The 22,653-nt window shown below is 43.0% G+C and overlaps 1 protein-coding gene and 1 non-coding gene across 3 annotated transcripts; both read right to left on the reverse strand.

Moving 5' to 3' along the window:
- Window positions 1-366: 366 nt before the first annotated feature.
- LOC115192636 (elongation factor 2-like) lies at window positions 367-19,421 on the reverse strand. Of its 2 annotated transcripts, XM_029751375.1 has the most exons (13): window positions 19,303-19,421; window positions 9,185-9,399; window positions 8,898-9,079; window positions 8,428-8,639; window positions 8,039-8,217; window positions 7,798-7,903; window positions 7,252-7,504; window positions 5,514-5,709; window positions 4,959-5,325; window positions 3,082-3,435; window positions 1,257-1,439; window positions 859-991; window positions 367-721 (listed from the first exon to the last, which is right to left on the reverse strand). In XM_029751375.1, exons 1-13 carry the CDS (start codon window positions 19,303-19,305, stop codon window positions 528-530), a joined length of 2,577 nt encoding a protein of 858 aa, XP_029607235.1. In that variant the 5' UTR covers window positions 19,306-19,421; the 3' UTR covers window positions 367-527. The 2 variants fall into 2 exon arrangements, with proteins under 2 accessions (XP_029607235.1, XP_029607236.1); XM_029751376.1 differs by lacking the exons at window positions 9,185-9,399; window positions 19,303-19,421 and adding an exon at window positions 8,738-8,787 and having other exon boundaries at window positions 8,898-9,015.
- LOC115193142 (small nucleolar RNA SNORD37) lies at window positions 7,606-7,674 on the reverse strand. The gene has a single exon (XR_003878104.1). It is a non-coding gene; the product is annotated as a small nucleolar RNA SNORD37 (small nucleolar RNA).
- Window positions 19,422-22,653: the final 3,232 nt, after the last annotated feature.

Consider the following 22,653-nt stretch of genomic DNA (forward strand, 5'->3'; position numbering starts at 1 on the left):
TTCTTATTTACAATGACGGCCTACCCTGGCAAACTGTGCACAGCCCTATGGGACTCCCAATCACGGCCGGTTGTGATACAGCCTGGAATGGAACCAGGGTCTGTAGTGACGCCTCTAGCACTGAGATGCAGTGCCTTAGACCGCTGCACCACTCGGGAGCCCAAATTGAAGTGGATTACTAAGTGACATCAATAAGGGATCAGTTTTCACCTGGTCAGTTATGGAAAGAGTGGGCGTTCTACATGTTTTGTATACTCAGTGTATGAAATGTACATATTGATCCACCTGTGTTACCGGTGATCGTAACGGCAGTCCGCACACAAATTTCCGTTCCCACCACCCTCTCCAAAGAATGTCGAACCACAGTTTATATTTTGCATTTTTATTTAATTTATGTTTACAATTCTTCCTAATTGTTTCTCTTAATAAGGTCTTTGCTTTCCTTATGGAAAATGTTTGTGCCCATGGTGATCTGTACAGTTCTGGTCTCAGTGTTGGGGTGGGGGGGGGAATGAGAGGGTAGCCTTTTACAATTTGTCCAGGTAGTTATCCAATGCAGGAATTCCCTCCTTGAGCCCCTTGCGTTTACGTGTGTCAGCCACAATCTGGGAGATCTTGGTGGATGTGTCCTGGGGATCTCCCTGGAGGATCTGCCAGTGGTCAAACACACACTGGGGGAAGGCCTGGCCACCGGTGTTGGAACGCAGGTCCGCTGTGAAACCTGGAGAAGGAACACAGGTATTAGCATATCAATTTGTTTTATACATTAGACATTTACGACAACTCAGGGAATTGTCTAGCCCTGATTAGTGCAGATCAGATAAAGGAAAAGTGGACTGCATTTGGTGGGTCACTCACCGAAGGACTCGTTGACAGGCAGGTAAGCCTTGACGATGAACATGGGGGTCCCCATGACCTGGGACTCCTCGAACACGTGACCGCGCTTCCTGTTCAGCACACCGTAGATGCCTCCCACCACCTGCTCAGGACACTGCAGGCAGAGGGGGGAACAAGGTTAACACCATTGAATTCGATGGTTAACGCCAACCTGTACAAGAAAGCTATGCTGTTCAAGGTTGTAGCATTTTTCTAGTCAACTTCCATTATCCCGGAGATGAGCTCATTTCTAGTCAGGTATCGTATTTTATGGATTTAGCCATCACTTGTTCAGTGTGGTACATGATTTCACATCATAGACATAGTCCTTGGTGAAACCAAACATTTAATGACATTTTAAATGTCAATTGTAGGCCTACCTGAATCTCCACCAGGTAGACAGGCTCCATGAGTCTTGGCTGGGCTGTAAGCTGGCATGCATACAGCACTCTGCGGGCTGTGGGAATGATCTGACCACCACCACGGTGGATAGCATCCGTGTGGAGGGTCACATCGTGGACGTCAAAGCGGACAGCACGCATATTCTCCTCGCACAGGGCACCCTGGACACAAAATAGTAATGTTTAACCTCTCTAGTACATGTGGGACGAACTCGTCCCACCTACGTAACAGCCACTGAAATCCAGTGGCGCGATTTTTGAATCGTTAGAAATGCTATAACTTCAATTTCTCAAACATATGACTATTTCACAGCTATTTAAAGACAAGAATCTCGTTAATCTAACCCCACTGTCCGATTTCAAAAAGGCTTTACAACAAAAGCAAAACATTAGATTATGTCAGCAGAGTACCCAGCCAGAAATAATCACACAGCCATTTTTCAAGCTAGCATATCATGTCACATAAACCCAAACCACAGCTAAATGCAGCACTAACCTTTTATAATCTTCATCAGATGACACACCTAGGACATTGTGTTATACAATACATGCATGTCTGTTCAATCAAGTTCATATTTATATCAAAAACCAGCTTTTTACATTAGCATGTGACGTTCAGAAAAAGCATAACCACCGCAAACTTCCGGTGAATTTACTAACAGTTTGCTAAATTACTCACGATAAACGTTCACAAAAAGCATAACAATTATTTTAAGAATTATAGATACATTACCCCTCTATGCACTCGATATGTCCGATTTTAAAATAGCTTTTCGGATGAAGCACATTTTGCAATAATCTAAGTACATAGCCCGGCATTACAGGGCTAGCTATTTAGATACCCACCCAGGTCAGCATCCACCAAAATCACATTTCCTATAAGAAAGATGTTCTTACCTTGCTTGTTCTTCATCAGAATACACTGCCAGGACTTCTACTTCAATAACAAATGTTGGTTTGGTCCCAAATAATCCATCGTTATGTTCCAACAGCGACGTTTTGTTCGTGAGTTCTAGAATGCTTTTTCGCGGTGTCGCGCATGGCGCATTGGCGTGTCAAAAATGTCTAAATATTCCATTACCGTACTTCGAAGCATGTCAACCGCTGTTTAAAACCAATTTTTATGCCATTTATGTCATAGAGAAGTGTTAATATTCCGACCGGGAGTATGCATTGAGCCTAAACAGCCGAATAAAATTTCTCCTCAGAAGCGACTCATGCACGCGCATCATTGAAAGGTCCTCCGAGCATCCACTTACAAAAGGCGATAATATATTTCAACCTGAGGTTCCCTCGTAAACCTTCAGTTATTTCGCGGGCTCTGAGAGCCTATTGGAGCCCTGGGAATTGTCACGTTACAGCTAAGATCCTTACTTTTCAATAAAAAGAGGTAAGACGCACGACTCCTTGTCAGACAGGGTACTTCCTGCTTGAAGCCTTGTCAGGTTTTTGCCTGCCATAGGAGTTCTGTTATACTCACAGACACCATTCAAACAGTTTTAGAAAATTCAGAGTGTTTTCTATCCAAACCTGAACAATAATATGCATATTCTAGCTTCTGAGTTGGTGTAGGAGGCCGTTAAAAATGGGAACATATTTTTTCCAAAATTCTCAATACTGCCCCCTATACCAAACAGGTTAAGGTATTAAATCAAGCACTTCGGTTTGCTTGACAAATCTACATTCTCAGAATACTTCCCTTGGCGTATTCCCCAACACAGAATTGTGCCTCTTTGAAAGATGGTATGCTTGTTTTAAAGTGACCAACAGAGTAGGAAAAATGACATCCATGAGTCTTGCTTACCTCCTTGACAGCCCACTGGAAGCCAGCCACCACGCTGTCCTTGATCTCGTTCAGGTACTGGACTCCCTTGGTCACGTCCATCAGCAGGTTGGGGCCGGTACCGTCGGGGCCGAAGCACCAGATCTTACGGGCCTCAGACACATCCCACTCGTACTTGTCGGCCAGGAAACGGGCACGGACCTTGAGTTCCTGTCTGGCGCTGACGTCACCCTTCTCGATGTCCTCAGCCAGGCCGTCGGGGAAGGGACGGGCTTTCATGTACAGACGGTTGTGTTTGTTGGGGGACTTGGACAGGCACATCTGGTCAGACTCCTCAGACACAGTCTCCCTGTAGGAAACCACCGGGTCAGATTTCTGTGTGGGAGAGTGGAGGTGGTGTTTAATTATTAAATACATCAGTAGGATAACACTGCCTGTAACGTAACACCATTGTAAACTCTGCAAAAAAAGAAAGGTCCTCTCACTGTCAAGTGTTATTTTCAGCAAACGTGTAAATATTTGTATGAACCTAATATTCAACAACCGAGACAAACCAAACAAGTTCCACAGACATGTGACTAACATAAATGGAATAATCAAGTCAAAAGTCAGTCAGTATCTGGTGTGGCCACCAGCTGCATTAAGTACTGCACCAGATTTGCTGTGAGATGTTACCCCACTCCTCCACCAAGGCACATGTAAGTTCCCAGACATTTCTGGGGGGGAATGGCCCTAGCCCTCACCCTCCGTTCCAACAGGTCCCAGACATGCTCAATGGGATTGAGATCCGGGCTCTTCGCTGGCCTTGGCAGAAGACTGACATTTCTGCCTTGCAGGAAATCACACACACACACACACAACTAGCAATATGGCTGGTGGCATTGTCATGCTGGAGGGTCATGTCAGGATGAGCCTGCAGGAAGGGTACCACATGAGAGAGGATGTCTTCCCTGTAAAGCACAGCGTTGAGATTGCCTGCAATGACAACAAGCTCAGTCCGATGATGCTGTGACACACCGCCCCAGACCATGACGGACCCTCCACCTCGATCCCGCTCCAGAGTACAGGCCTCGGTGTAACGCTCATTCCTTCGACGATAAACGCGAACCCATCATCACGCCAGGTGAGACAAACTGCGACTCATCAGTGAAGAGCACTTTTTGCCAGTCTTGTCTGGTCCAGCGACGGTGGGTTTGTGCCCATAAGAGACGTTGTTGCCGGTGATGTCTGGTGAGGACCTGCCTTACAACAGTCCTACAAGCCCTCAGTCCAGCCTCTCTCAGCCTATTGCAGACAGTCTGAGCACTGATGGAGGGATTGTGCGTTCCTGGTGTAACTCAGTTGTTGCCATCTTGTACATGTCCCGCAGGTGTGATGTTCGGATGTACCGATCCTGTGCAAGTGTTACATGTGGTCTGCCACTGCAAGGACGATCAGCTGTCCGTCCTGTAGCGCTGTCTTAGGCTCTCACAGTGCAGACATGGCAATTTATTGCCCTGGCCACTTCTGCAGTCCTCATGCCTCCTTGCAGCATGCCTAAAGCACGTTCACGCAGATGTGCAGGGACCCTGGCATCTTTCTTTTGGTGTTTTTTAGAGTCCGTAGAAAGGCCTTTTTAGTGTCCTAAGTCTTCATAACTGTGACCTTAATTGCCTACCGTCTAAGCTGGTAGTGTCTTAACGACCATTCCACAGTTGAATGTTAATTGTTTTTGGTTCATTGAACAAGCATGGGAAAGTGTTTAAACCCTTTACAATGAAGATCTGAAGTTATTTGGATTTTTACAAATTATCTTTGAAAGACAGGGTCCTGAAAAAGGGACATTTCTTTTTTTTGCTAAGTTTAGAAGTGATCATGTGAAAGCCCTACATGTAACAAGGCATGGAGGACTAGTGTACCTTCAGTGGAATGCAGGCATGGTCCTCCTCCAGATCCTTGAGGCAGATCTCCAGATGCAGCTCACCGGCTCCAGCGATAATGTGCTCTCCAGACTCCTCGATGATACACTGCACCATGGGGTCAGACTTGGCTAGACGCTTCAGGCCCTCCACCAGCTTAGGCAGGTCAGCAGGGTTCTTAGCCTCCACAGCCACTCTCACCACAGGACTGACGCTGAACTTCATCACCCTCATGTTGTGGGCCTGCTCGAAGGTAGTGATGGTCCCGGTCTTCACCAGGTACTGGTCCACTCCAACCAGACCAACAATGTTGCCGCATGGCACGTCCTCGATGGGCTCAATGTAACGTCCCATCATCAGAATGGTCCTAATGAGGAACAGGAGTCAGTCAACTGTTCAATTCTGGGCAAGAGCTTATACAGCATTTAAATGTGCTACTCCCATGCATGCGCTTTGTGCTTACTGCATGTTCACAGATTTACATGTTTTTCATGGATTGCGAGAGACAAATTACAAAGTATGGCCATTTGAAGTGTAGCTTTCCAGAGTACCAACCTCTGAATTGGTTTGAGGTAGAGGTCCTCTTTCTTTCCAGGGGTGAAGTTTGGTCCCATAATGCGCACCTTTTGGCCGGAAGACACGCAACCGGAGAAGACACGGCCAAAGGCGTAGAAGCGACCCTTGTCGGTGGTGGGCACCATCTTGGAGATGTACATCATCAAGGGAGCCTTGGGGTCGCAGTTCTTGATACCTTAGAGGAGACAGTTGGGTTAACCTGTTACATCTAGGGGGCAGTAATTTCACGGCTGGATAAAAAACGTACCCGATTTAATCTGATTATTAGTCCTGCCCAGAAACTGGAATATGCATATAATTATTAGCTTTGGAGAGAAAACACTCCAAAGTTTCTGAAACTGTTTGAATGGTGTCTGTGAGTATAACAGAACTCCTATGGCAGGCAAAAACCTGAGATGCTTCTGTTCAGGAAGTACCCTGTCTGAACATTTCTTGCCCTTCTTTATTATCTCTGTCGTTTACAAAGGATCTCTGCTCTTACGTGACAATTCTCACGTCAACAATGGAGTCTCACAGCCCGGGAAAAACAGGAATGATGTCATTCAAAGCCCTGGCTGAAGCACACGAGAGCAAATGCTGAGTGGTCAGTCAATGGACTAAGCCTTAGGCGCGTGACACGCCCCGCCCCCGGCTTTTGGTTTTTTCCTCAGTTTACAGACAGGCAGATTCCCGGTCGGAATATTATCGCTTCTCTACGAGATAAATTGCATAAATATTGGTTTTAAACAGCGGTTGACATGCTTCGAAGTACGGTAATGGAATATTTCGAAATTTTTTGTCATATTTTGCGTCATGCTCGTGGCCGAGATTTAGCGTTGGGATAGTGTCTAGAACGCACGAACAAAACGTCGCTGTTTGGATATAACGATGGATTATTTGGGACCAAACCTACATTTGTTATTGAAGTAGAAGTCCTGGCAGTGTATTCTGATGAAGAACAAGCAAGGTAAGAACATTTTTCTTATAGGAAATGTGATTTTGGTGAAGGCTACACTGGGTGGGTGTCTAAATAGCTAGCCCTGTAACGCCGGGCTATGTACTTACATTATTGCAAAATGTGCTTCATCCGAAAAGCTATTTTAAAATCGGACATATCGAGTGCATAGAGGAGTTCTGTATCTATAATTCTTAAAATAATTGTTATGCTTTTTGTGAACGTTTATCGTGAGTAATTTAGTAAAATCACCGGAAGTGTTCGGTGGGAATGCTAGTTCTGAACGTCACATGCTAATGTAAAAAGCTGTTTTTTGATATAAATATGAACTTGATTGAACAGACATGCATGTATTGTATAACACAATGTCCTAGGTGTGTCATCTGATGAAGATCATCAAAGGTTAGTGCTGCATTTAGATATGGTTTGGGTTTATGTGACATGATATGCTAGCTTGAAAAATGGCTGTGTGATTATTCCTGGCTGGGTACTCTGCTGACATAATCTAATGTTTTGCTTTCGCTGTAAAGCCTTTTTGAAATCGGACAGTTTGGTTAGATAAAGGAGAGTCTTGTCTTTAAATAGCTGTAACATAGTCATATGTTTGAAAAGTGTAAGTTTTCGGATTTAGAGGAGTTTGAATTTCGCGCCCCGCCCATCATTGGATATTGGAGCAGACGTTCCGCTAGCGGAACGTGTAGATGTAAGAAGTTAACAGACCAGTATATGGTACTATCCATGTTTCCAGATGAGTGCAGATGAAAGGAGAGGTTGTAGTCTTACCCATGGCAGCTTCATCGTCACCAGGTCCTTCATAGAGCAGCTCACAACGGTACTTCTGGGCCGTGACGGGGGAGGGAAGGTGGATGGTGATCATCTGGAGCAGGGCCTCTCCGGCTGGCAGCCAGCGACGCATCACAGCCTTCAGCAGGGGCTTGCCCTCCTTCTCCTTGTCCTCATTGTCCAGCTTGATGTCCAGCTTCTCTATCAACTTGGCCGTCTCCTCCTTCTTGAAGTTCATGATGGCGTCAAACACCTATAGCAGAAACAGCAGTTAAACGTAAAATGGGTGGACCATACAATAAAATACAGATGGCTCATATGGGGAGAGGTAACTATAGAATTGCCTTTGCCATGCATCAGACTGCAGTTTATCATCACTGGACAATCAGGTCAAAGTGAAGAATGTATTAAGTCATCATTTATAGGCATAAAGCTCTAAAAGGCAAAACACGAAATGCACTTTCCTGGTCAGACCTACACGGCTGGTATGTATCCCCTTTCACCTGGCCTAATGCTAAACATGGTTAAAGTCATGTCTCCACTCACCTTGAAGATGGGGTCTAGGACGAGCTGAGAGAAGGTACGGGGGAGCTTCTTTCCATCAGGTCCGTTGGCAGACTTGCTGAACTTGCCAGTGGCTGGGTCGAAAAACCTGAAGGGGGAAAAATATCACCATTTAACTACAGTGCAAACTGACAAGGCTTGACATGTACCAGGCAATCTGGCAGGAGCTAGTTCAGGAAAATGTGGCAGATGATTACAAGGTTGAAAGTGACTGGTCCCTCACCTTTCACCCCACAGCTTCTTCATCATGTCCTCCACCTTCTTGCAGCGCTCTGCAGGTCCTAGCTGTGCATCACCCTTGGCAGCAAACTTCATCACGTACATTTCAGCAAACTGCTTCAAGGTGAAGGCCCATCCGTGGAGTCCCGACCCAAAGCCAACAGTTCCAATGACTGGGTCAATCTGTAAGAGAATAGTTGTTACTACTAGGGCAGGGTTGATACAAAGCCAAGAAACTAGAATTCTATTTCCAGAGAAACACTTTTTCAATATTCATGTAAATAGCAGTTTTGTCATTAGGTGCAAAACAGAACTGGAACAATGCCACAATTTCACAGGTGAATTGTCAACAATTTCTGACAAGGCATTGTACAGCCAACAGAAGTTGCTTACCATGATAGCGCCCATAGGACCACTCTCATCTTCTCCGTAAGTGGCAATGATGACGTTGACATTCTCCACGATGCGCTGGAAGGTCTGGAACAAATCCTCTGGCTCCAGCTGCAGCTCCAGCAGGGCACGGTCCATCTTGTTCATCATCAGCACGGGCTTGATACGCTCAGCAATGGCCTGCCTCAGCACGGTCTCTGTCTGCACACACACACCTGGGCAGGGACGGACAAAGGCAGATGGTGAGCTAGGAAAATGTTGAGAACAAATGGATTGGTTTGTTGACTGACTCCTACTCCTTTTTATAATATACCTCGTAATCATGGAACCTAGCATCAATATGACATCCTGTATGACAGATGTCTGAAAATAAAGAAATACTTGTTCACAAAAAGTATAGAACATGCCATCATTTTTTACAGAAATGAAAGCATGATCGTGTCTGACATAACTAGGGTGCAAGTCGTCCTTACCTGACACGCAGTCCACAACAACCAGGGCTCCATCAGTGACACGGAGAGCGGCTGTGACCTCAGAGGAGAAGTCAACGTGGCCTGGAGAGTCAATCAGGTTGATGAGAAACCCAACGCCATCTTTGCACTGCTTGATGAAGGCCATATCGTTCTCCGAGAGTTCGTAGTACATGGAGATGGCACTGCAGTGGAAGAAAGTGTTAGTCCACTCAGAGGCCAGCCAAAACATCCTTACTTCTGCCCAGTCAGAAGAAATGTTAATGTGCCATCGGCCAGGGGACACTCACGTAGACTTGATGGTAATGCAGCGCTCCTGCTCGTCCTTTCGTGTGTCGGTGAAACGGGTCTCTCCGGCGCGGGATCCTGCGATGATACCAGCCTTCGACACCAGCGAGTCTGTCAGGGTGGACTTACCATGGTCGACGTGCGCAATCACAGACATGTTACGGATGTTGGACTTCTTGTCCATGATGGCACGGATTTGGTCTACGGTAAAGTTCACCTACGGGGGGGGGGGGGGGGATTATTAATGTAGAGCTGGGATGATAAACTGAAAATTAGACGGCAACCATATCGATCACTTACCACAGGCATTTTGCTAACGTCGCGCATTGCGACAAGTAGCCTATACTAGGGAAATGTGAAGTTTGAAATTAAATAAGTTTGCTAATACAATTGATGGCTACAACCTAGGGCCGGGCAATATAAAATTCATTAAAATGTATGTTTTACACGATGTTCCAAATGCCTGTATCACAAGAGTCAAAGGTTTATTTCTCTCTCCGTTTTTATGAGCGTTTGTCTTTTTGGTCTCGTCCCCTTTGCTCCTTCTCCAAACAGCAACAAAGACGAAAGGGCAACTTTTCCCTTTAACAAGCAGTTTCAACACGCTATTTACATTTGAGGTTTGATGCAACATAAAAAAAAAAAAGTCATATGGACACCAACATTATTTTACTGTAATAGAGAAATTAACCTTTGTAACAACACCCCTTTAATGTCTCAACCCACATTTTTTTGATAAGAGCAAACCCTACTAAGACAGGAGTATCAATGGACAGGATTGTGGAAAATGTATGCTCAGTTTCTGCTGCGTGCGGCAGGCCTACCGCAATGGGCCTGGTAGTAGAGTAGTGCGCACTGTTGTAATGGGTACTGTGTTGTGAAGAGTTATGAAAATGTAATATGCAATTGAATATAACTGCCTTAACCAACTAAGGCCGATGTCCACGCCCCAGCGGAATCTAATTAGCACAATGAAGAATGCCTATAAAAAGCTGTCCATTTAAGCAAGAGTTCTCTTCATTGGATGCATCTCAAGCCACCGGACACTTCCGCATCTAGGGTGAAAGAGCTAGAGCGGTGTTTGTTAGACCATGAGACATCCCGAAAATTGATCTTCAAACAAAGTCGTCTGTAGCGTCCGAACAGTTTGGCCTACAAAACTATTATGGTTTGGCCTACAAAAAATATTATGACCCCTCTTACGACCCGCACAAGCGTATTGGGAAACGTCTGAAGTTGATACAGCCAATCTGCCAACTTCTGTCGGTAGCGTCCCAACCGGTCGGACTACACACTAAACATGATCCTTCTGTGTAAAGGGTGAGAAGCTCACAAACACGGTTGTTTTGCAACAGGACACCCACAGGTCTGAAGACTCGTCTGAAGGTTTCCCGGTACTAGCTGTTTAACCTGTCTGGGCTAGGGGGCAGTATTGAGAATTTTGGAAAAAATATGTTCCCATTTTTAACTGCCTCCTACACCAACTCAGAAGCTAGAATATGCATATTATTGTTCAGGTTTGGATAGAAAACACTCTGAATTTTCTAAAACTGTTTGAATGGTGTCTGAGTATAACAGAACTCCTATGGCAGGCAAAAACCTGACAAGGTTTCAAGCAGGAAGTACCCTGTCTGACAAGGAGTCGTGCGTCTTGCATCTTTTTATTGAAAAGTAAGGATCTTAGCTGTAACGTGACAATTCCCAGGGCTCCAATAGGCTCTCAGAGCCCGCGAAAAACCTGAAGGTTTACGAGGGAGCCTCAGGTTGAAACAGATTATCGCCTTTTGTAAGTGGATGCTCAGAGGACCTTTGAATGAGGCGCGTGCACGAGTCGCTCCCGAGGAGAAATTTTATTCGGCTGTTTAGGCTCAATGCATACTCCCGGTCGGAATATTATCACTTCTCTACGACATAAATGGCATAAAAATTGGTTTTAAACAGCGGTTGACATGCTTCGAAGTACGGTAATGGAATATTTAGACATTTTTGACACGCCAATGCGCCATGCGCGGGACCGTGAAGAAGCATTCTAGAACTCACGAACAAAACGTCGCTGTTTGGATTTAACGATGGATTATTTGGGACCAAACCAACATTTGTTATTGAAGTAGAAGTCCTGGCAGTGTATTCTGATGAAGAACAAGCAAGGTAAGAACATTTTTCTTATAGGAAATGTGATTTTGGTGGAGGCTGACCTGGGTGGGTATCTAAATAGCTAGCCCTGTAATGCCGGGCTATGTACTTAGATTATTGCAAAATGTGCTTCATCCGAAAAGCTATTTTAAAATCGGACATATCGAGTGCATAGAGGAGTAATGTATCTATAATTCTTAAAATAATTGTTATGCTTTTTGTGAACGTTTATCGTGAGTAATTTAGCAAACTGTTAGTAAATTCAACGGAAGTTTGCCGGGGGTTATGCGTTTTCTGAACGTCACATGCTAATGCAAAAAGCTGTTTTTTGATATAAATATGAACTTGATTGAACAGACATGCATGTATTGTATAACACAATGTCCTAGGTGTGTCATCTGATGAAGATCATCAAAGGTTAGTGCTGCATTTAGCTGTGGTTTGGGTTTGTGTGACATTATATGCTAGCTTGAAAAATGGCTGTCTGATTTTTTCTGGCTGGGCACTCTGCTGACATAATCTAATGTTTTGCTTTCGTTGTAAAGCCTTTTTGAAATCGGACAGTGGGGTTAGATTAACGAGATTCTTGTCTTTAAATAGCTGTAAAATAGTCATATGTTTGAGAAATTGAAGTAATAGTATTTCTAACGATTCAAAAATCGCGCCACTGGAATTTCAGTAGCTGTTACGTAGGTGGGACGAAATCGTCCCACATACCCCAGAGAGGTTAAAAAAAATGGAAGTATATATGGAGACTGTTTACTGACAAAAAGGGGTTAAATATCTCTCAGATATAGGATAGACACCCCAGAACAAATTTCCGTTAGACTTTTTTTTTTTTTGGGGGGGGGGGGGGCTGTTCTTGTATAGGCTAACAACAGAGGTCTAAAATATTTTTTTTCTCAATTTGTTTGATACTTCAAGGAGTCTTAAAATTCAAAATCAAATAGCAAAATGATCAAGCAAATAGATCCAAGTTGGCTAGACTTTAAATATAAAGATTAGGCGTTACTCACTAGCAAGGTGGGCTTGAGCTTGAGTGTTTATGAGACCGGTGTTAATTTTCTATATTGCCTGCTACCAGAAGTTGTTCATTAGTACGGTAATTTCCGGACTATTAACCTCTACGGGCTAGGGGGCAGCATTGAGAATTTTGGAAAAAATATGTGCCCATATTTAACTGCCTCCTACACCTACCCAGTAACTAGAATATACATATACTAGAAAACACCCTACAGTTTCTAAAACTGTTTGAATGGTGTCTGTGAGTATAACAGAACTCATTTGGCAGGCAAAACCCTGAGACAGATTCTGACAGGAAGTGAATACCTGATGTGTTGAATTGACTTTGAGCCTATGCCATTGAAAAACAAAGGGGCTGAGGAATATTTTGGCACTTCCTATTGCTTCCACAAGATGTCACCAGCCTTTACAAAGTGTTTTGAGTCTTCTACAATGAGATCTGACCGAATAAGAGCCATGGAACGTGATGGCCCATTAGACACCTGGCGTGCGAGTTGATGGTGGGTACTCTCATTCCGAAACGTTTTAAAAGAGAACCCAATGGTCCGCCTTGAATTTTATTCATGTTCTGGTTAAAAAAGGCCCTAATGATTTATGCGATACAACGTTTGACATGTTTGAACGAACGTAAATATATTTTTTCCGTTCGTGATGTGAAGTCCGGCTGGCTTAGATCATGTGCTAACAACACGGAGGTTTTGGGACATAAATGATGAGCTTTTTTGAACAAAACTACATTCGTTATGGACCTGGGATTCTTTGGAAGTGACATCTGATGAAGAGAATCAAAGGTAATGGATTATTTACATAGTATTTTCGATTTTAGATCTCTCCAACATGGTGGTTAGTCTGTATCGCAATGCGTATTTTTCTGGGCGCAGTGCTCAGATTATTGCAAAGTGTGATTTCCCAGTAAGGTTAATTTTAAATCTGGCAAGTCCATTGCGTTCAAGAGATGTAAATCTATAATTCTTTGAATGACAATATAATATTTTACCAATGTTTTCTAATATTAATTAATTATTTTGTTGTGATGACTTAACTGCCGGTATTGGAGGGAAACGATTTCCTGAACATCAACGCCATAGTAAAACACTGTTTTTAGATATAAATATGAACTTGATAGACAATGCATGCATTTTTAGTTCTAACATAATGTCCTAGGAGTGTCATCTGATGGAGATTGTAAAAGGTTAGTGCATAATTTTAGCTGATTTTATGGTTTTGGTGACGCCCGTCTTTGAATTGACAATACACTACACACAGCTATTGTCAATGTACTCTCCTAACATAACCTAACTTTATGCTTTCGCCATAAAACCTTTTTGAAATCGGAAAACGTGGTTAGATTAAGGAGATGTTTATCTTTCAAAGGGTGCCAGATAGTTGTATGTTTGAAAAACTTGAATTTTGACATTTATTTGGTTTCAAATTTGCCGCTCTTGAAATGCACCTGCTGTTGATAGGGTGCGCCACAGGTGGCACGCTAACGTCCCACATAGCCCAAAGAAGTTAAGCACACCTGTATAAGCTGCACCCACTGAATTTAAAAAAAAATATATATGATTTTGAACATAAATAAGCCGCAGGTGCCTACCGGTACATTGAAACAAATTAACTTTACACAGGCTTTAACGAAACACGGCTTGTAACAAAAAAAATAAAATCAGCAGTAAGCTTTAGTTGTCTTTTTGCACTGAGTCAATTCCTCACGCTGCTGTTTCCAACGTCTTATCATCGACTCATTAAGACCAAACTCCCGTGCAGCAGCTCTATTTCCCTTTCCAACAGCCAGATCAATCACCTTCAACTTGAAAGCTGCATTATATGCATTTCTCCGTGTCTTTGCCATGATGAGGGTGACAAAATGACTACTGTAATCAGAATGGGAAGTTTGAGAGCGCTCGATTTAATCTAAACAGTAAACAAGTTGTTTGACCTTATCCCATTCAGCAATTTCATTGGTCTAATGAAAGCTTCATGCCGCCAAAAAACTGAGCACGTCACAGAATGTGTTTTTTTGAAAAAAATAAATTGAAAGCGGGAAAAATCCATATATTAGCCGCGTCATTGTTTAAGCCGCGAAGTTCAAAGCCTGGGAAAAAAGTTGCGGCTTATAGTCCGGAATTTACGGTAATGGATATGCATAGTTCTGGTTAAATTTGTACCAAAAAAGACATTTTCATAAACTTGAAAGCCAGATTAGATTGCAAGAAAAGCAGGTTAAACTATTTTAAAAAAAATTATCAAATCATTAGTGAGTTATGGTTAGCCTTCTATTTAACCTAGGTATAATTTTTTGTCCTGAATTCATTACATTTTCCCAGACTTTTTGTAATGCAGTGTGTATTGCAACAAAGCGTATTTATCGAATGGTAAAACAAAAAAAACAAAACTGATCTACAGTGCAAGTATTCAGACCCCTTGACTTTTTACACATTAAGTTATAGCCTTATCAATTTTAGAATAACCCCCCCCCCCCCCAATCTACATGCACATTTATAAAACAGAAATACCTTATTTACATAAGTATTCAGACCAGGTGCATCCTGTTTCCATTGATCATCCATTAGCTGTTTCTACAACTTGATTGGAGTCCACCTGGCGTAAATTCAGTTGATTGGACATGATTTGGAAAGGCACACACCTGTCTATATGAGGTCCCACAGTTGACAGTGCATGTCAAGGCAAAAACCATGCCATGGAGGTCAAAGGAATTTTCCGTAGAGCTCAGACAGAACTGTGTCCGGGAACAGATCTGGGGAAGAGTACCCCCCAAAAAAACACTGCAGCATTGAAGGTCCAAGAACAATGACCATCATTCTTCCTAAAGCTGGCCACACGGCCAAACTGAGCAATCGTGGGAGAACCCAATGGTCTCCAGAGTTACTCTGGAGATCGTAGAACCTTCCAGAAGAACAACCATTTCTGCAGCACTCCACCAAACAGGCCTTTATTGTAGAGTGGCCAGACATAAGCCACTCAGTAAAAGGCACATGACAGCCCGCTTGGAGTTTGCCAAAAGGCACCTCAAGGACTCTCAGACCACGAGAAACACGATTCTGTGGTCTAATGAAACCAAGATTGAACTCTTTGGCCTGAATGCCAACAGCCACATCTGGAGGAAACCTGGCACCATTCCTACAGGGAAGCATGGTGGTGGCACCATCTTGCTGTGGGGATGTTCTTCAGCAGGAGGGACTGGGAGACTAGTCAGGATCGAGGGAAAGATGAACAGAGCAAAGTACAGAGATCCTTTATGAGAACCTAGACTGGAGCGAAGGTTCACCTTCCAACAGGACAACGACCCTAACCACACAGCAAAGACAATGCAGGAGTGGCTTCGGGACAAGTCTCTGAATGTTCTTGAGTGGCTCAGCCAGAGCCCAGACTTGAACTTGATCGAACATCTCTGGAGACCTGAAAATAGCTGTGCAGCGACGCACCCAATCCAACCTGCGTGAAAGGATCTGCAGAGAAGAATGGGAGAAACTCCCCAAATACAACTGTGCCAAGCTTACAGCGTCATACCCAAGAAGACTCGAGGCCGTAATCACTGTCAAAGGTGATTCAAAGTACCAAGTACTTTGTTCTGAGTTTGAATACTTATGTGATAATTTACAAAATTGTTTTAAATTTGTTTTTGCTTTGTCATTATGGGGCATTGTGTGTAGATTGAGGGGACATTTTTTATATATTCAATTTTAGAATAGGACTAACAAAATGTGTAAAAAGCCAAGGGGTTTGAATACTTTTCAAATGCACTGTAAATTTGGAAAAATAAAAATTAGGCCACGTCAACCAGCCCTACTACAACCACAAAACGAGTAGTTTAAAGGATAACAAATAAAATAAAACTGGCGCACATGTTAAACTTCTCATTCGATAGAATTGAGGCAGTTTATTGCGATATGGATTTTTGTCCATAACGCCCACTAGTATAGAAGCAGTCTCCCCGTGTCCTCCCACATGAATATTTAGTATAACCAGCTTTGGCAGTCTCAGCCTTATTACTTATTTACATGGCCACACAGACGCCATCGTCCAGCTCTCCTAGCTTCGGGAATTGACAGTATTTAAGTGACAATGCCCAAAAAGCCAGTGTTGGAGGATAAACCAGCAAACCATGCCAATATATCAACCAAACAATGGCTTCGAGGGCATTAGCACTTTATTACAACGGGTTACCAACATTCAAATAATGATTGCCTTGTTTTCATGAATCTTATTTGGATTCATTTATTCATCCCCATTTCATCCTTCCACAAGATAGTCCCAACAAATCTAGGGTTGCTACCCAAGCTGGCTTTTATTTAATTTAACTAGGTAAGTCCGTTAAGAACAAATTCTTATTTACAATGACAGCCTACACCGGCCAACGTGAGGCCAATTGTGCACCGCCCTATGAAACTCCCAATCATGGCAGGTTGTGATACAGCCTGGATTCGAACCAGGGTGTCTGTAGTGACGGCTCTAGTACTGAGATGCAGTGCCTTAGACCACTGCGCCACTCGGGAGTTTAAGCGGCGTTCTTTTTTTTCCTTCAATGGACATTTTCTTTGTATATTTCCATAAAAATTATGCCAGCTGATTCATGATTGACTGGCTGGGAAACGCTGCCTGCCTGGTCCCGACACATTCATTACTATGGGACACCTGGAGATCAAATTTGAATATTGAAACAATGTTGCAAATGTTGGAGAGACAGGAAGGTTTATACAAATTTCTGCAGTTAAAAACGAAATGTTAGTCCAAAAGAAATGTGAGAATGTCTAGATGCTTTTTATAGTGGAGATCAAGTTTATAAATTGCCTGGCCGGGCTGATATGGAACAGTAAATAGGCCCTTTTAAAGTCATTGATTTAGCAGGTGGTAACTTGTGGAATAGACACCGGCTGCAATGTGGTTTTAACCAATCAGCATTCAGGATTAGACCCACCCATTGTATAAACTCATTATGTAGGGAGGTCTAACAAAAGGTATGAGAATGGCTGATTCTGCATTGCTATAAACCGTGGAATGCAGTACCATTAGAACAGACATGACGCACTGAAAGCTGATGCATTGGGGACCGGGCACACAGACAGTCAGGAGCATACTCGCCGGTTAGCTGACAGAACTTTATTAGCCAACTACATGCATTAATCGTTCAATGCTAGGCAACCAAAAACAGTAAAACTGCAGTAAATGGTGCATATAGGTTGGCAAGGAGCACCAGGTGGAAAATTTGTCTAGCCATCAAAAGTTAGCTCTCGAGTTTGCTACTAAGTTAATTAAGCAATTAGGCCTGGGTGGTGTGGTATATGGCCAATACAACACAGCTATGGGCTGTTCTTATGCATGACGAAACGCAGAGTGCCTGGACACAGCCCATAGCCGCGGTATATTGGCCATATCACAAACCCCAGAGGTAACCAACAATTAGACCAGTAAAAATAAATGTTTAGTCATACCCGTGGTATACGTTCTGATGTAAAGTACCTAAGTAAAAATGCTTTAAAGTACTACTTAAGTAGTTTTTTGGGGTATCTGTACTTTACCATTTATATTTTGGACTACTTTTACTTCACTACATTCCTAATGAAAATTGTACTTTTTACTCCATATATTTTACCTGACACCGAAAAGTACTAGTCTCATTTTGAATGCTTAGCATTACAGGAAAAAGGTAAAACTCATACACATATCAAGGTAATGTCCCTGGTCATCCCCTACTGCCTCAGATCTGGTGACTCACTAAACAGAAATGCTGCCTTTGTAAATTATGTCTGAGTGTTGTGTGCCCCTGGTGGTCAAATAAAAATGGTGCCTTCTGGTTTGCTAAATATATGCAATTTGATGTATAGCATTTACTTTCCCTCAAGTATGACAATTTAGTATTTCTTCCACCACTGTACTTAAGTACATTTAAAATCTGATACCTTTAGACTTTTACTCTAGTATTTTACTGGGTTACTTTCACTTTAGTCATTTTATAAGGTATCTTTACTTTTACACAAGTATGACAATTGAGTACTTCCCCCCCATCTCTGATATACCACGGCTGTCAGCCAATCAGCATTCAGGGCTCGACGACCCAGTTTATACCTAACGTTAGAAATCTACTTAACCGGTGAACGATCAGACAAAAGTAGGACTCGATGCAATCGCCAGAAATATAAACGTCAGCTTATTATACCTGGCTGCCATTTAATACAACCAAGTAGCGGGTTAGCGAGTTTTAGACTAAAACACCAGCTGTTTCTGAATAGTAAACCGAACAGATTTCAACTCGAGAACATAGCCATTAAGGGTAGACTGTCATTGTAAATAAGAATTTGTTCTTAAACCGACGTGCGTAGTTAAAAAGGTTATACAAAAATAATAAGACAATTATTGCCAAGAGATACCGCTTTGACAGCGCAGCTTGTATAGGCCACGTATACACACAGCTAGCTTTTATGACATGCCGGCATCCTGCACACGCCAGTATTTGAACATAGCGTTAGTTTATTAACCTTGGCCAGTTAACTAGCAAACCTCGGACAAACAATTTGTAAACATAACACAGACAGGATTAGTTCTAACGTTTGCGTCACTGGATATGGGACCAATACTAGAAGTGCAAGACATGACAATCGACCGCTAAGGGAACAAGCCACTGACCGGCACTTCGACACTTAGTTTCATGCTAGTACCTTATTTTAAGGACATTATAGTTAAAGGTGGCGTCTGGCATGGGGCATTATCAAACAGGGTGAAAACTGGCATAGTTGGGGACATTTGGGTATCTGCATTACTGTGCAGAAACAGGTCTGTTCACACAAATTGGGTGCCATTTTGTTCAAAGCCCAAGTAACCACATACCATCTCATCTATCTTCTTAGTGTCAGACATTTTACACGTTAAAGTTATGACTGAAGTAGCAGAACACATGATCACACTATACTACTATTCCCCAGACGAAAATACTTCTCCAACTCACCATTTTGACGGATGGTTATGGATTCCCTTCGTGGAAAAGGAGTCACGAAATGTTATACTGCCCACCTCACGAGGGCATAGGCAGGGAAGAGAGTAATTACGTCAACAGGCACGCTTTTATACTGCTCACGTGCTGCGTAAGGACGCAAAATCTTGACACGCGGTCTACTGAGACAGAGAGGTGCTCATTTTGTGACAAAAAACAAACACTTTCTCTGATTACCATGTGTAGCATTCTACACTGGTGGGCAATGGCCTACAAGAATTGACGAATAATTATACTTCTACGAAATTAGGCTGAATGAACGTCAAACAGTCATCGCTAGAGGGTTCCTTACGCGCCACACCCAGGTACAACAATAGACGTTTCACTGCACACATCTTCCCTCGCCCAACCAGCCGTTTATGACGTAAAACGAATAACAGTGCCATCTGACGGATGGTTGGGCTACGACCTGACCTGATCGTGTTGTCAGAACTTCAGAAATGGTTGAATTACAGTACTTTAGCAATATATAATTTAGCAGTTCGACAGTAGGTGTAGTGGAATCTCAAGTATGTTTATCCATGCAAATTATACCCAAAGAAAATGCACTTCTATTTTAGGCTACATGGGTCAGCTCACCCAAAGTAAAAGTAGGACTGTGCTTTTCCATTCCTCAAAAATCCTTTAAAATTAAACGTATTCCTGATTTATTTCAACCCATTTGTTTGGTCCTCAATCACAAACAAAAATATTTAGATTGGATTTTAAATCAAATCGTGCATATATTTCCCATTCATTTTGCATTGAGGCCAGCTTGTTAGGGTAGCTCTAATGCAGATAAAAGGGAAGCGATAGATTAGAGTACACAATTTGAAATTGATGAAATATCCCATGTAAAGTGAAAGCTATGGAAAAAGCTATGGAAAAATGTCTTCGCTTTAATTCAAAATGTCTTATTATTGCACTCCCACTGCCAGTTGTCACGTTACTTGGTCAAGTCATCCAGCAGGTGGTGCCTCTGTGCTGAGTTCAGACCTCATTCTGCATCACTAGCGAGTTCCAACTACATTCTAACTCTCAACCTGAAGTGCCATAAAACAGTGTGTGAAAGCTATGGAAAAATGGCTTTGCTTTATTTCAAACAATGTCTTGTTATTATTGCACTCCCACAGTAAAGGTCTGCCAGTTGCCACGTCACCTGTTCAAGTCATCCAGCAGGTGGTGCCTCTGTGCTGAGTTCAGACCTCATTCTGCATCACTAGCGAGTTCCAACTACTTTCTAACTCTCAATCTGAAGTGCCATAAAACACTGGTGTTACCTAAGGTATTATCTAAAGATAGTACAGTAAAACATAGACTTATACAACAGAATGTCCTGTTCCACACCCAAAAGGTCACCGTGCCATTGTTAGAGCTGTTTTAAGGAGCATGACATACAATACCAGTCAAAAGTTTGGACACACCTACTCATTCAAGGGTTTTTCTTTATTTTTTAATATTTTCTATATTGTAGAATAATAGTGAAGACATCAACACTATGAAATAACACATGGAATCATGTAGTAAGCAAAAAAAGTGTTAAACAAATTAAAATATATTTTATATTTGAGATTCTCCAAAGTAGCCACCCTTTGCCTTGATGACAGCTTTGCACACTCTTGGCATTCTCTCAACCAGCTTCATGAGGTAGTCACCTGGAATGCATTTCAATTAATAGGTGTGCCTTGTTAAACGTTAATTCGTAAAATGTATTTCCTTAATGCATTTGAGCCAATCAGTTGTGTTGTGACAAGGCAGGGTTGGTATACAGAAGATAGCCCTATTTGGTAAAATACCAAGTCCATATTATGGCAAAAACAGCTCAAATAAGCAAAGAGAAATGAGAGTCCATCATTATTTTAAGACATGAAGGTCAGTCCATCCGGAAAATTTCAACAACTTTGAAAGTTTCTTCAAGTGCAGTCACAAAAACCATGAAGCGCAATTATGAAACTGTCTTTCATGAGGACCGCCACAGAAATGGAAGACCCAGAGTTACCTCTGCCGCAGAGGATAAGTTCATTAGAGTTACCAGCCTCAGAAATCAGGAATTAACTGCACCTCAGATTGCTGCCCAAATAAATGTTTTACAGAGTTCAAGTAACAGACACATTGCAACATCAACCGTCCATGGGAGGGGTGCGTCACTTGAGTGGGTTGAGTCACTGACGTGGTCTTCCTGTCTGGGTTGGCGCCCCCCCCTTGGGTTGTGCCGTGGCGGAGATCTTTGTGGGCTATACTTGGCCTTGTCTTAGGACGGTAAGTTGGTGGTTGGAGACATCCCTCTAGTGGTGTGGGGGCTGTGCTTTGGCAAAGTGGGTGGGGTTATATCCTGCCTGTTTGGCCCTGTCCGGGGGTATCATCGGATGGGGCCACAGTGTCTTCTGATCCCTCCTGTCTCAGCCTCCAGTATTTATGCTGCAGTAGTTTATGTGTCGGGGGGCTAGAGTCAGTCTGTTACATCTGGAGTATTTCTCTTGTCTTATCCGGTGTCCTGTGTGAATTTAAATATGCTCTCTCTAATTCTCTCTTTCTCTCTTTTTTTCTTTCTCTCGGAGGACCTGAGCCCTAGGACCATGCCTCAGGACTACCTGGCATGATGACTCCTTGCTGTCCCCAGTCTACCTGGCCGTGCTGCTGCTCCAGTTTCAACTGTTCTGCCTGCGGCTATGGAACCCTGACCTGTTCACCGGACGTGCTTGTTGCACCCTCGACAACTACTATGATTATTATTATTTGACCATGCTGGTCATTTATGAACATTTTAAATCTTGACCATGTTCTGTTATAATATCCACCCGGCACAGCCAGAAGAGGACTGGCCACCCCTCATAGCCTGGTTCCTCTCTAGGTTTCTTCCTAGGTTTTTGGCCTTTCTAGGGAGTTTTTCCTAGGGAGTTTTTCCTAGCCACCGTGCTTCTTTCACATGCATTGCTTGCTGTTTGGGGTTTTAGGCTGGGTTTCTGTACAGCACTTTAAGATATCAGCTGATGTACGAAGGGCTATATAAATACATTTGATTTGATTTGATTTGACTGTGTGAATCAGGCCTTCGTGGTCGAATTGCTGCAAAGAAACCACTACTAAAGGACACCAATAAGAAGAAGAGACTTGCTTGGACCAAGAAACATGAGCAATGGACATTAGACCGGTGGAAATCTGTCCTTTGGTCTGATGAGTCCAAATTTGAGATTTTTGGTTCCAACCCGCCGTGTCTTTGTAAGACGCAGAGTTGGTGAACGGATGATCTCTACATGTGTGGTTCCCACCGTGAAGCATGGAGGATGAGATGTGATGGTGTGGGGTTGCTTTGCTGGTGACACTGTC

The sequence above is a fragment of the Salmo trutta genome, chromosome 4, assembly GCF_901001165.1.
Source record: "Salmo trutta chromosome 4, fSalTru1.1, whole genome shotgun sequence".
Taxonomy (NCBI): Eukaryota; Metazoa; Chordata; class Actinopteri; order Salmoniformes; family Salmonidae; genus Salmo; species Salmo trutta.

Bases quoted from the DNA above. Each gene is read 5' to 3' on its own strand.
- LOC115192636 (XM_029751375.1), bottom strand. The intron at 8,218-8,427 runs GTAAGCAACTTC...ATTCTCTTACAG, and splicing joins GTCCTATGGGCGCTATCATG to ATTGACCCAGTCATTGGAAC. The intron at 7,505-7,797 runs GTGAGTGGAGAC...TTTCTGCTATAG, and splicing joins TCCTAGACCCCATCTTCAAG to GTGTTTGACGCCATCATGAA.